This window comes from Stenella coeruleoalba, assembly GCF_951394435.1.
Source record: "Stenella coeruleoalba genome assembly, chromosome: 5".
Lineage (NCBI taxonomy): Eukaryota > Metazoa > Chordata > Mammalia > Artiodactyla > Delphinidae > Stenella > Stenella coeruleoalba.
In genome coordinates, this window is record NC_137150.1 from 63,213,799 (window position 1) to 63,227,211 (window position 13,413).

General features: G+C 38.2%; 1 protein-coding gene across 5 annotated transcripts in view; it reads left to right on the top strand.

The window, feature by feature from the left end:
- SENP2 (SUMO specific peptidase 2) overlaps window positions 1-13,413 on the top strand; it is a 44,049-nt gene that overhangs the window by 24,300 nt on the left and 6,336 nt on the right. For all 5 annotated transcript variants that reach the window (XM_079921840.1, XM_079921839.1, XM_079921843.1 and 2 more), the window contains 4 exons: window positions 1,031-1,162; window positions 2,595-2,798; window positions 3,792-3,871; window positions 5,942-6,026. In XM_079921840.1, the coding sequence (XP_079777966.1) occupies window positions 1,031-1,162; window positions 2,595-2,798; window positions 3,792-3,871; window positions 5,942-6,026 (501 nt within the window). The remainder of the gene's footprint in view (window positions 1-1,030; window positions 1,163-2,594; window positions 2,799-3,791; window positions 3,872-5,941; window positions 6,027-13,413) is intronic.

Consider the following 13,413-nt stretch of genomic DNA (forward strand, 5'->3'; position numbering starts at 1 on the left):
GTGGAGAGAGAGAGATCCATAAAATTACAAAATTGTGTTTAGTGGGGGGGAGCAGTATGGAAAATATTTGGATGAAATAACTTCTATTTGGTTTATAGATTCAGGCTTATAGCTTAAATATGCATTTCTCTTTGTAATTCTTCAGAATGATGCCATCTATTCAATAAGGTCTCAGTTGCTAGACTGCTGCCTAGTTTTCTAGTTTCTGCTTACTCTCTTCATGTCAAAAGTAGATAGAATGATCTCTTTGATTCCTAATTTTATTACTTTGATGTTTTAAAATAAAAGTTCAGGAGGTAGATAAGGAAAGTATGAAAATGCTTTTATAGTATTGTGAAAGGAGCAAAGGCTAAGGAGTGAGACACTCCGGTGTTCAAATCTTGGCTCTGCCTTTTAATCATTATATGACTTTGACCATGTAACCAAAATTCTCTGAGCTTTACCTCTTCTATAAAATGGTGATAATACTTTCCCCACAAGCAGGGATTAATGGTGTGCTTCAAGCATCTGGTACATGTTTGGCTCATGTATCCCACATGGTAGTGGGATAATTGAGAGTATACTTTAAATATTATTATCAAATTATTGTTTTCAGAAGTTAATAATTGAACTAGCATTTTTTATAACCATTAGTAGTAAGATTGCTTTGTGCTCCTAAATTGAAAGTCTTTCCTACTTCAATTTAGTAGGTATTTGATGATCTGTTTTTCTTAAGGGTCAGGTATTACAGAGATGAAAAGCTTTTTTTTTTTTTGCGGTACGTGGGCCTCTCACTGTTGCAGCCCCTCCTGTCGCGGAGCACAGGCCCCGGACGCGCAGGTGCAGTGGCCATGGCCCACGGGCCCAGCTGCTCCGTGGCATGTGGGATCTTCCCGGACCGGGGCACGAACCCGTGTCCCCTGAATCGGCAGGCGGACTCCCAACCACTGCACCACCAGGGAAGCCCTGAAAAGCTTTTTTCAATCTCAGACTTTCAGTATCTGATAGTGGTTCCATATTAAAGTAGCAACCTCTGGACTTTGTAATTCAGGACATGGAAAAGGAAATCAGTAATGCTCTAGGCCATGGCCCACAGGATGAGATCCTAAGTAGTGCTTTCAAATTACGAATCACTCGAGGAGATATCCAGACCTTGAAGAACTATCACTGGCTCAATGATGAAGTAAGTTGTCTTTTTTTCCCCCTTTGACTATCATTATGCTTAGTCATTTTCTGTCTGTAACCATAGTGGTTTCTACACAATTAAAAGGGGCTGGTAAAGCAGCTTTAGTTTTTCTAAAACAAAAACATCTTAAACCTTAAAAACATGATTAATTCTGATTGTTTGCTGCCTTTAATTAGCAATGTTTCCCTCTTCTGCATTTGTGCTTTGTTTCATCCACCACTTACTAGCCTTAAGTGAGATTTTTATAAATCCTGGGTGCAAGTGATAAATGGAAGGAAGCAAGCGATACTTTATTTTAGATGAATTCTTATAGGAGCCAGTTTATTTTTTCAATAATAAAGGAATATATTGATCACTGTATGTACACTATGTGATTTTTTTCTTTATTTCATTTGAGTGATAACTGTAAAATTTGTCCAATTGTCATCTTGTATCCTTATGTATTTAGCTAAAGGTAGCTCTTGGTTCTTGCCAATTTCCCAGTTGGTTCTTTACCCAGCTGCTCAGCCCCTGCATTTTCTCCCTTTGCCTTCCTTCCTCCCCGCTATGACTAGTGACATATAAACACATTCTTGTAAAATTAGCATGTTTCTGTTTCACATTATAAATGTAATATGTTTATTATAGAAAATTTAGAAAATACAGGAAAAGTGAAGGAAAAACATTATCGTTTGAAAGTGGCACAACTCAAAAGTAAACAAAATACTAATGTTTTGGTGTATTTCCTTCCATTTAATTTTTTTTAATTGAGGTGTAATTTATATATAGTAAAATTCACTTCCAGTTAATATTTTTGCATATTTTGTGTGTGATATAGTTACATATACATTTTCATTGTTGCAGACTTTCTCCTTGAGTTCTTTCTCTTGTCTCTCTTACTCACATGCCTCAAAAGTACAGTCTCATTCCTTCTTAATCCCTCCCATTTTGCACTGATCATTTTTTTTTAATACATTTATTTTATTTATTTTATTTTTGGCTGCTTTGGGTCTTTGTTGCTGCGTGCGGGCTTTCTCTAGTTGCGGTGAGCGGGGGCTACTCTTTGTTGCGGTGTGCTGGCTTCTCACTGCGGTGGCTTCTCTTGTTGCGGAGCACGGGCTCTAGGTTCGTGGGCTTCAGTAGTTGTGGCATGCAGGCTCAGTAGTTGTGGCACACAGGCTTATTTGCTCGGCGGATCTTCCCGGACCAGGGATCGAACCGTGTCCCCTGCATTGGCAGGTGGATTCTTAACCACTGCGCCACCAGGGAAGTCCCTGCACTGATCATTTTTTGTTTTCCATCTTCTGTCATAGACAGCCCTTTTATCCCCTTCCTTAGTGCCTTCCCTTCCCTCAGCTTATTTTCTAATTCATCCTAATTGAGTTAGGTAGAAATCTAGTTTTGATAATATACTTGCCATATTCTAACATTTACTCTCTTGATATTACAGGTCATTAATTTTTACATGAATCTCCTGGTGGAAAGAAATAAAAAACAAGGGTATCCAGCACTTTATGCATTCAGTACTTTCTTCTATCCAAAATTAAAGTCTGGGGGTTACCAAGCAGTGAAAAGATGGACCAAAGGGGTCAATCTCTTTGAACAGGAACTTATTCTGGTGCCTATTCATCGGAAGGTACATTGGAGCCTGGTGGTAAGTCGAGAGGTTTAATTGTTGGAGTTTGGATAATGACTGTTTTGTTAAATGCAGGCATAGTAACCACCGCTGTAAAGCAAATATCGCAATAGAGAGTGACATCAATTTCTTGGTTTCCCAGTGCATATAAAAGTTATGTTTACACTACACTGTAGTCTATTAAGTCTGCAATAACACTATATCTAAAAAACAATCTACATACCTTAATTAAAAAATACTTATTGCTAAATACTTTTTATGCTAACCATCATCTGAGCCTTCAGTGAGCTGTAATCTTTTCACAATAGCATCAACGGTCACTGATCACAGATCACCATAACAAGTATATTAATAATGAAAAAGTTTGAAATGTTGTGAAGAATTACCAAGATATGACACACAGACATGAAGTGAGCAAACACTGTTAGAAAAATGACGCTGATAGACTTGCTTAATGCAGGGTTGCCACAGACCTTCAATTTGTGAAAAATACAGTGTCTGCAAAGCACAATAAAATGAAGTGTGCTGGTAATGAAGGCGACTCTTCTGTCTAGTGAGAGTCCTGTAGTATATGTTAAAGGCATACTCTGCAGAGTCCCTTCTTAGTTCTTGAGTTGAACAACTTAGAAAGCTACAAGACAGTCTGTAGTGGAGGAGCTTTGATTTTTAATAGGAATTTTAATACATGTGGGTTATTTTATTACTTTTGTTTACGAGATGAAAACGGGTTTATTGTAGTAAAGGTATAAAGAAAAAGGCAAAAAAAAAGTCTCATCACTCTGAGAGGACCACTAATGTTTTAAGGAATAAGTTTCTATGCCTTTCTCTAGGAATAGAAAAATATAATTTTATAGACATGGAGCTCATATCATCTGTGATGTTTTATGAAAAATGTGTCTTAGAAATCCATTCATGTTGGTACATATATTTTTTTAAATGCTTATCTTTTTAGAAATAAAATTCTCATTTTTTTTGACGGTTGTTTCTGGATGTTGCATTTTTCCATTATAGGTGATAGACCTAAGAAAAAAGTGTCTTAAATATCTGGATTCTATGGGACAAAAGGGCCACAGGATCTGTGAGATTCTCCTGTAAGTAAAGGCTTAAAAACTTCAGTGTTGCCTCAGTGTGCCCTTTGTTAAGTGGTCTTTCTTTCCATCCTCTGGTGGATGGTAGTCTAATGTGTAGTGAGAGCTCTCTTCCTAGTTGTTCACAACTTGACCTGAATCCATCTTTTTGTCTAAAAATAACCCCAAAATCTGATCTTAACTGAGAAATCTTATTTAATAGCATCACTGAAAACAAGTTTGTCATATGTCATAATGTAAAATATATTCGATGAGAATCCCGTGATTTGAATTAGATTTCTCTGGGATTGATACATTAGTTCTCTGAATTCTTAAGCCCACTCACTGATGTCTCTGTGCTTTCCATGATGGTTTGGTTCATCTCATAGAACCTGGAGGTAATTTTTAAGTTAAAACATGGTTTGTAGGTAACTGTTTTAATAGTAATTGCTAGAAACCTGCCTTTAAAGCATAGCCGTCTATTAGCTATGTAAAGTGATGAGAAGAATTTCACAGAGAGGAAGCAAATCAGTGAAATAAGTCTATTTTGAAACACTTATGACCACTGGAAGCAATTGCAGGTTCCAGTTTTTAATTTTAGTAAGGATACTTGGATAATTTTAATAAGGATACTTTAGTAAGGAACTCTTGTTGAATGATGTGAAGAAAAGTTAACAATAATTCAGTTCTTTCTTTTTTGATGTTGTTTTAGTGTAAAAGATCCTTTTTATTTATGGGTGTTTATCTTGAATAAAAAATGTAGAGAAGAAATTTTTTAAAATCATAAGATACAAATTGTTTATAAAGCAGTTATCTCCTAGTCTTTTCTGCTTAAGATGTATGTAAAATGTGCATACATACATACGTGTGCACATACACGTACATATAATCACATACTTACGAATGTTTTCATTGGAATCATACAGCAAAATTTTGTCTGTTGCTTATAATAGGATACCAAAAAACCATACTTTTATAACATTCATACTTTTCTTCCCCCCCCCCTCTTTTTTAATATATGAAGAGTTCAGCTTCTTTGGGTATCTGAGGCCCCCTCCCTTTCCTGATGCCCCTAGTCCAACTTTTCTCAATTTTTTTCATTATCACCTCCCCACTACAAATTTTTTTTTAATTTAATTTCTCCATGACAAGAGAAAATAGTATTAAGGAAGAGACTTTGTTTGTTTGTTGGGTTGAGCTTTAGAGGGCTACAAACCATTGAAATATCTAAGATTTTTGCCTTCTAAGAACCAGTTTTCACCTCTCTGGGGGTGATATTGCTGCTCCCGTTGTGAGCGCATGCCCTAGCATAGCACTGGTTTCCCTTTTATGTAGGTTAGGATGAGAACTGAGATGCCTTTGTTAAATTTGGTAACCCTCTGGAGATTTGGATAAAATTAAATCACTCTCAATACTTAAGTATATATCACCTAGGAATGAGGAAATTCTCTTACATAACCACAATGCCATTATCACACTTAAGAAAGTTGACAACCACTAATGTGTAATAATATATGATTCATGTTCTGATATCGTCAGGTATCTTTTATAGCTTTTTTTCCTAATCCAGGAAGTTAGTCAGGGTTCATGCATGTAAGTAATGTCTCTTTAGTCTCCCTTAGTTTAGAATAGCCTCCTACATTTTTTTTTGTTTTCCATGGCAGTGCCTTTTCTTTTTAAGACTCCAGGCCAGATGTCTTGTTTTCTATCTATTTTTAAGTGAGAAAAAGCAAGTAATAGAATGAAGTACTTTTTTAATAGAATAAAATGTGTGTTTTAAAATGGGGTGGAGTAGAGAACTAGACGAACAAACAGCAAACCATTAATAGTAAATATTTCCATAGTGGTTATTATGGGGTCTTTTGCATTTTACATATTATGTTTTAATTTTTAAAATATAACCATATATAATTTTTGTAATCAGAAAAAACACAAAATAAAATGTAAAAAGCCAAAAACAATCATATTTAAAAAAATCTAACAGAGATGGCTTTGAGAATGGCAGGTCTATTAAACATCATTATGTCTTTGTAGTCATAATGCTAAGTCTCCACAGGGATTCATCAGTATATTCCTTCTTTGCTGTTTTTTCAGTCAGTATTTACAGGATGAAAGTAAGACCAAAAGAAATATTGACCTGAATGTTTTAGAGTGGACCCACTACAGCATGAAGCCACATGTAAGTGGTGATCATCTGTATTTCAAATACTTTGTTGCATTTCCTGTCAGTAGCGTATTATTTAGACTTGGCTTCCTTCCTCCCCTTACTCACTCATCCTTAGGCATGCATTCTCCTGAGGTGTACATCGTTAGAATGATCACTTCTAAATCTTCAGAAATTCATTTAACCAAGTTGTTTGCTTTTTTTTTTTTTAAGTTGTTTGCTTTTAAGCCTTTATCTTGTTTCTTAAACTATAAATGTTAAATATCTGCATGTCTCAAAAAATTGAGAAAAAAACACAACACAATAAATTCAAGCCAGCTACTTTTCTTGGTTGGCATTAATGGAAATTTTAAAGCTCCTGTTCAAAACTTATCTGAGAAATTTGTATATTTAGATCTTAAGCATCCGATGCTGTGAGTCCTCAACAGTCAGGTGTGCTATTTGTGAATGTGCTTTGGATCTTGCCAGATTTGAATCTCATTCAGAGTTTAAAAATGCATACATCTGGGACTTCCCTAGTGGCACAGTGGTTAAGAATCCTCCTGCCAATGCAGGGAACACGGGTTCGAGCCTTGGTCCGGGAAGATCCCACATGCCGCGGAGCAACTAAGCCCGTGCACCACAACTACGGGGCCTGCACTCTAGAGCCTGCGAGCCACAACTACTGAGCTCGTGCACCACAACTACTGAAGCCCGAGCACTTAGAGCCTGTGCTCCACAACAAGAGAAGGCACCACAGTGAAAAGGCTGCGCACTGCAACGAAGAGTAGCACCCGCTCGTTGCAACTAGAGAAAGCCTGCTTGCAGAAACAAAGACCCAATGCAGCCAAAAAATAATTAATTAATTAAAAAACGCAGGGCTTCCCTGGTGGCGCAGTGGTTGAGAGTCCGCCTGCCGACGCAGGGGACACGGGTTCGTGCCCCGGTCCGGGAGGATCCCACATGCCGCGGAGCGGCTGGGCCCGTGAACCATGGCCGCTGAGCCTGCGCCTCCGGAGCCTGTGCTCCGCAGCGGGAGAGGCCACAACCGTGAGAGGCCCGCGTACCGGGAAAAAAAATAAAATAAAATAAAAGCATACATCTTTTAGCCCTAATGGCTCCTTTTCTTTAAAAAAAAAAAAAATTTATTGGGCAGTGTTGGGTCTTAGTTGCGTCACGTGGGATCTTTATTGCCGCATGCTGGATCTTTTTTTTTTTTTTTCCCCACAGTTTACCCTTCCCCCTCCCCATATCCTCAAGTCCATCTCTAGTAAGTCTGTGTCTTTATTCCTGTTTCACCCCTAGGTTCTTCATGACATTTCTTTTCCTTAAATTCCATATATATGTGTTAGCATACGGTATGTGTCTCTCTCTTTCTGACTTACTTCACTCTGTATGACAGACTCTAGGTGTATCCACCTCATTACAAATAGCTCAATTTCGTTTCTTTTTATGGCTGAGTAATATTCCATTGTATATATGTGCGACATCTTCTTTATCCATTCATCCGATGATGGACACTTAGGTTGTTTCCATCTCCGGGCTATTGTAAATAGAGCTGCAATGAACATTTTGGTACATGACTCTTTTTGAATTATGGTTTTCTCAGGGTATATGCCCAGTAGTGGGATTGCTGGGTCATATGGTAGTTCTATTTGTAGTTTTTTAAGTAACCTCCATACTGTTCTCCACAGTGGCTGTATCAATTTACATTCCCACCAAGAGGGTTCCCTTTTCTCCACACCCTCTCCAGCATTTATTGTTTCTAGATTTTTTGATGATGGCCATTCTGACTGGTGTGAGATGATATCTCGTTGTAGTTTTGATTTGCATTTCTCTAATGATTAGTGATGTTGAGCATTCTTTCATGTGTTTGTTGGCAGTCTGTATATCTTCTTTGGAGAAATGTCTATTTAGGTCTTCTGCCCATTTTTGGATTGGGTTGTTTGTTTTTTTGTTATTGAGCTGCATGAGCTGCTTGTAAATTTCGGAGATTAATCCTTTGTCAGTTGCTTCATTTGCAAATATTTTCTCCCATTCTGAGGGTTGTCTTTTGGTCTTGTTTATGGTTTCCTTTGCTGCGCAAAAGCTTTTAAGTTTCATTAGGTCCCATTTATTTTTGTTTTTATTTCCATTTCTCTAGGAGGTGGGTCAAAAAGGACCTTGCTGTGATTTATGTCATAGAGTGTCCTGCCTATGTTTTCCTCTAAGAGTTTGATAGTTTCTGGCCTTACATTTAGGTCTTTAATCCATTTTGAGTTTATTTTTGTGTATGGTGTTAGGGAGTGATCTAATCTCATACTTTTACATGTACCTGTCCAGTTTTCCCAGCACCACTTATTGAAGAGGCTGTCCTTTCTCCACTGTACATTCCTGCCTCCTTTATCAAAGATAAGGTGACCATATGTGCGTGGGTTTATCTCTGGGCTTTCTATCCTGTTCCATTGATCTATATTTCTGTTTTTGTGCCAGTACCATACTGTCTTGATTACTGTAGCTTTGTAATATAGTCTGAAGTCAGGAAGCCTGATTCCTCCAGCTCTGTTTTTCGTTCTCAAGATTGCTTTGGCTATTCGGGGTCTTTCGTGTTTCCATACAAATTGTGAAATTTTTTGTTCTAGTTGTGTGAAAAATGCCAGTGGTAGTTTGTTAGGGATTGCCTTGAATCTGTAGATTGCTTTGGGTAGTAGAGTCATTTTCACAATGTTGATTCTTCCAATCCAAGAACATGGTGTATCTCTCCATGTATTTGTATCATCTTTAATTTCTTTCATCAGTGTCTTATAATTTTCTGCATGCAGGTCTTTTGTCTCCTTAGGTAGGTTTATTCCTAGATATTTTATTCTTTTTGTTGCAATGGTAAATGGGAGTGTTTTCTAGATTTCACTTTCAGATTTTTCATCCTTAGTGTATAGGAATGCCAGAGATATCTGTGCATTAATTTTGTATCCTGCTGCTTTACCAAATTCATTGGTTAGCTCTAGTAGCTTTCTGGTAGCATCCTTGGGATTCTCTATGTACAGTATCATGTCATCTGCAAACAGTGATAGCTTTACTTCTTCTTTTCTGATTTGGATTCCTTTTATTTCCTTTTCTTCTCCTATTGCTGTGGCTAAAACTTCCAAAACTATGTTGAATAAGAGTGGTGAGAGTGGGCAACCTTGTCTTGTTCCTGATCTTAGTGGAAATGCTTTCAGTTTTTCACCATTGAGGATGATGTTGGCTGTGGGTTTGTCATATATGGCCTTTATTATGTTGAGGAAAGTTCCCTCTATGCCTACTTTCTGCAGGGTTTTTATCATAAATGGGTGTTGAATTTTGTCAAAAGCTTTCTCTGCATCTATAGAGATGATCATATGGTTTTTCTCCTTCAGTTTGTTAATATGGTGTATCACGTTGATTGATTTGCGTATACTGAAGAATCCTTGCATTCCTGGAATAAACCCCACTTGATCATGGTGTATGATCTGTTTAATGTGCTGTTGGATTCTGTTTGCTAGTATTTTGTTGAGGATTTTTGCATCTATGTTCATCAGTGATATTGGCCTGTAGTTTTCTTTATTTGTGACATCCTTGTCTGATTTTGGTATCAGGGTGATGGTGGCCTCGTAGAATGAGTTGGGGAGTGTTCCTCCCTCTGCTATATTTTGGAAGAGTTTGAGAAGGATAGGTGATAGCTCTTCTCTAACTGTTTGATAGAATTCGCCTGTGAAGCCATCTGGTCCTGGGCTTTTGTTTGTTGGAAGATTTTTAATCACAGTTTCAATTTCAGTGTTTGTGATTGGTCTGTTCATATTTTCTATTTCTTCCTGATTCAGTCTTGGCAGGTTGTGCCTTTCTAAGAATTTGTCCATTTCTTCCAGGTTGTCCATTTTATTGGCATAGAGTTGCTTGTAGTAATCTCTCATGATCTTTTGTATTTCTGCAGTGTCAGTTGTTACTTCTCCTTTTTCACTTCTAATTCTATTGATTTGAGTCTTCTCCCTTTTTTTCTTGATGAGTCTGGCTAATTGTTTATCAATTTTGTTAATCCTTTCAAAGAACCAGCTTTTAGTTTTATTGATCTTTGCTATTGTTTCCTTCATTTCTTTTTCATTTATTTCTGATCTGATTTTTATGATTTCTTTCCTTCTGCTAACTTTGGGGTTTTTTTGTTCTTCTTTCTCTAATTGCTTTAGGTGCAAGGTTAGGTTGTTTATTCGAGATGTTTCCTGTTTCTTAAGGTAGGATTGTATTGCTATAAACTTCCCTCTTAGAACTGCTTTTGCTGCATCCCATAGATTTTGGGTCGTTGTGTCTCCATTGTCATTTGTTTCTAGGTATTTTTTGATTTCCTCTTTGATTTCTTCAGTGATCACTTCGTTATTAAGTAGTGTATTGTTTAGCCTCCATGTGTTTGTATTTTTTACAGATCTTTTCCTGTAATTGATATCTAGTCTCATAGCATTGTGGTCCGAAAAGATACTTGATACAATTTCAATTTTCTTAAATTTACCAAGGCTTGATTTGTGACCCAAGATATGATCTATCCTGGAGAATGTTCCATGAGCACTTGAGAAAAATGTGTATTCTGTTGTTTTTGGATGGAATGTCCTATAAATATCAATTAAGTCCATCTCGTTTAATGTATCATTTAAAGCCTGTGTTTCCTTATTTATTTTCATTTTGGATGATCTGTCCATTGGTGAAAGTGGGGTGTTAAAGTCCCCTACTATGAATGTGTTACTATCGATTTCCCCTTTTATGGCTGTTAGTATTTGCCTTATGTATTGAGGTGCTCCTATGTTGGGTGCATAAATATTTACAATTGTTATATCTTCTTCTTGGATTGATCCCTTCTTGGATTGATCCCTTCTTGGATTGATCATTATATAGTGTCCTTCTTTGTCTCTTCTAATAGTCTTTATTTTAAAGTCTATTTTGTCTTATATGAGAATTGCTACTCCAGCTTTCTTTTGGTTTCCATTTGCATGAAATACCTTTTTCCATCTGCTTACTTTCAGTCTGTATGTGTCTCTAGGTCTGAAGTGGGTCTCTTGTAGACAGCAGATACATGCGTCTTGTTTTTGTATCCATTCAGCCATTCTGTGTCTTTTGGTGGGAGCATTTAGTCCATTTACATTTAAGGTAATTATCGATATGTATGTTCCCATTCCCATTTTCTTAATTGTTTTGGGTTTGTTATTGTAGGTCTTTTCCTTCTCTTGTGTTTCTTGCCTAGAGAAGTTCCTTTAGCAGTTGTTGTAGAGCTGGTTTGGTGGTGCTGAACTCTCTCAGCTTTTGCTTGTCTGTGAAGGTTTTAATTTCTCCATCAAATCTCAGTGAGATCCTTGCTGGGTAGAGTAATCTTGGTTGCAGGTTTTTCTCCTTCATCACTTTCAATATGTCCTGCCACTCCCTTCTGGCTTGCAGAGTTTCTGCTGAAAGATCAGCTGTTAACCTTATGGGGATTCCCTTGTGTGTTATGTGTTGTTTTTCCCTTGCTGCTTTTAATACGTTTTCTTTGTATTTAATTTTTGACAGTTTGATTAATATGTGTCTTGGCATATTTCTCCTTGGATTTATCCTGTATGGGACTCTCTGTGCTTCCTGGACTTGATTAACTATTTCCTTTCCCATATTAGGGAAGTTTTCAACTATAATCTCTTCAAATATTTTCTCAGTCCCTTTCTTTTTCTCTTCTTCTTCTGGAACCCCTATAATTCGAATGTTGGTGCGTTTAATGTTGTCCCAGAGGTCTCTGAGACTGTCCTCAGTTCTTTTCATTCTTTTTTCTTTATTCTGCTCTGCAGTAGTTATTTCCACTATTTTATCTTCCAGGTCACTTATACGTTCTTCTGCCTCAGTTATTCTGCTATTGATCCCATCTAGAGTATTTTTCATTTCATTTATTGTGTTGTTCATCATTGTTTGTTTCGTCTTTAGTTCTTCTAGGTCCTTGTTAAATGTTTCTTGCATTTTGTCTATTCTGTTTCCAAGATTTTGGATCATCTTTACTATCATTATTCTAAATTCTTTTTCAGGTAGACTGCCTTTTTCCTCTTCATTTGTTAGGTCTGGTGGGTTTTTATCTTGCTCCTTCATCTGCTGTGTGTTTTTCTGTCTTTTCATTTTGCTTATCTTACTGTGTTTGGGGTCTCCTTTTTGCAGGCTGCAGGTTTGTAGGTCTCATTGTTTTTGGTCTGTCCCCAGTGGCTAAGGTTGGTTCAGTGGGTTGTGTAGGCTTCTTGGTGGAGGGTACTAGTGCCTGTGTTCTGGTGGATGAGGCTGGATCTTGTCTTTCTGGTGGGCAGGTCCACGTCTGGGGGTTTGTTTTGGGGTGTCTGTAGACTTATTATGATTTTGGGCAGCCTCTCTGCTAATGGGTGGGGTTGTGTTCCTGTCTCACTAGTTGTTTGGCATAGGATGTCCAGCACTGTAGCTTGCTGGTCATTGAGTGAAGCTGTGTGTTGGTGTTGAGATGGAGATCTTTGGGAGATTTTCGCCGTTTGATATTATGTGCAGCTGGGAGGCGTCTTGTGGACCAGTGTCCTGAAGTTGGCTCTCCCACCTCAGAGGCATAGCACTAACTCCTGGCTGCAGCACCAAGAGCCTTTCATCCACACGGCTCAGAAGAAAAGGGAGGAAAAGTAGAAAGAAAGAATTAGTAGAAGTAGAAAGAAAGAAAGGAGCGAGGGAGGGAGGGAGCAAGGAAGGAAGGAGGGAAGGCAGGAAAAAAAGAAAGAAGACAAAGTAAAATAAAGTAAGATAAAATATAATGAAGTTATTAAAATAAAAAAATAATTATTAAGAGGAAAAAACAACAAAAAAATGGATGGGTAGAACCCGGAACAAATGGTGGAAGCAAAGCTATACAGACAAAATCTCGCACAGAAGCATACACATACACACTCAGAAAAAGAGGAAAAGAGGAAAAAATCATAAATCTTGCTCTCAAAGTCCACCTCCTCAATTTGGGATGATTCGTTGTCTATTCATGTATTCCACAGATGCAGGGTACATCAAGTTGATTGTGGAGCTTTAATCCGCTGCTCCTGAGGCTGCTGGGAGAGATTTCCCTTTCTCTACTTTGTTCTCACAGCTCCCGGGGCTCAGCTTTGGATTTGGCCCCGCCTCTGCGGCAGAGGACCCTGGCAGTGGCGGGCTGCACAGGCTCCCCGGAAGGGGGGTGTGGATAATGACCTGTGTTCGCACACAGGCTTCTTGGTGGCGGCAGAAGCAGCCCCAGCGTCTCATGCCCGTCTCTGGGGTCCGCGCTGTTAGCCGCGGCTCGCGCCCGTCTCTGGAGCTCCTTTAAGCAGCACGCTGAATCCCCTGTCCTCGCGCATGAGGAAATAAAGAGGGAAGAAAAAGTCTCTTGCCTCTTCGGCAGGTCCAGACTTTTGCCTAGCCGTGGTGCACTAACCCCTTCAGGCTGTGTTCA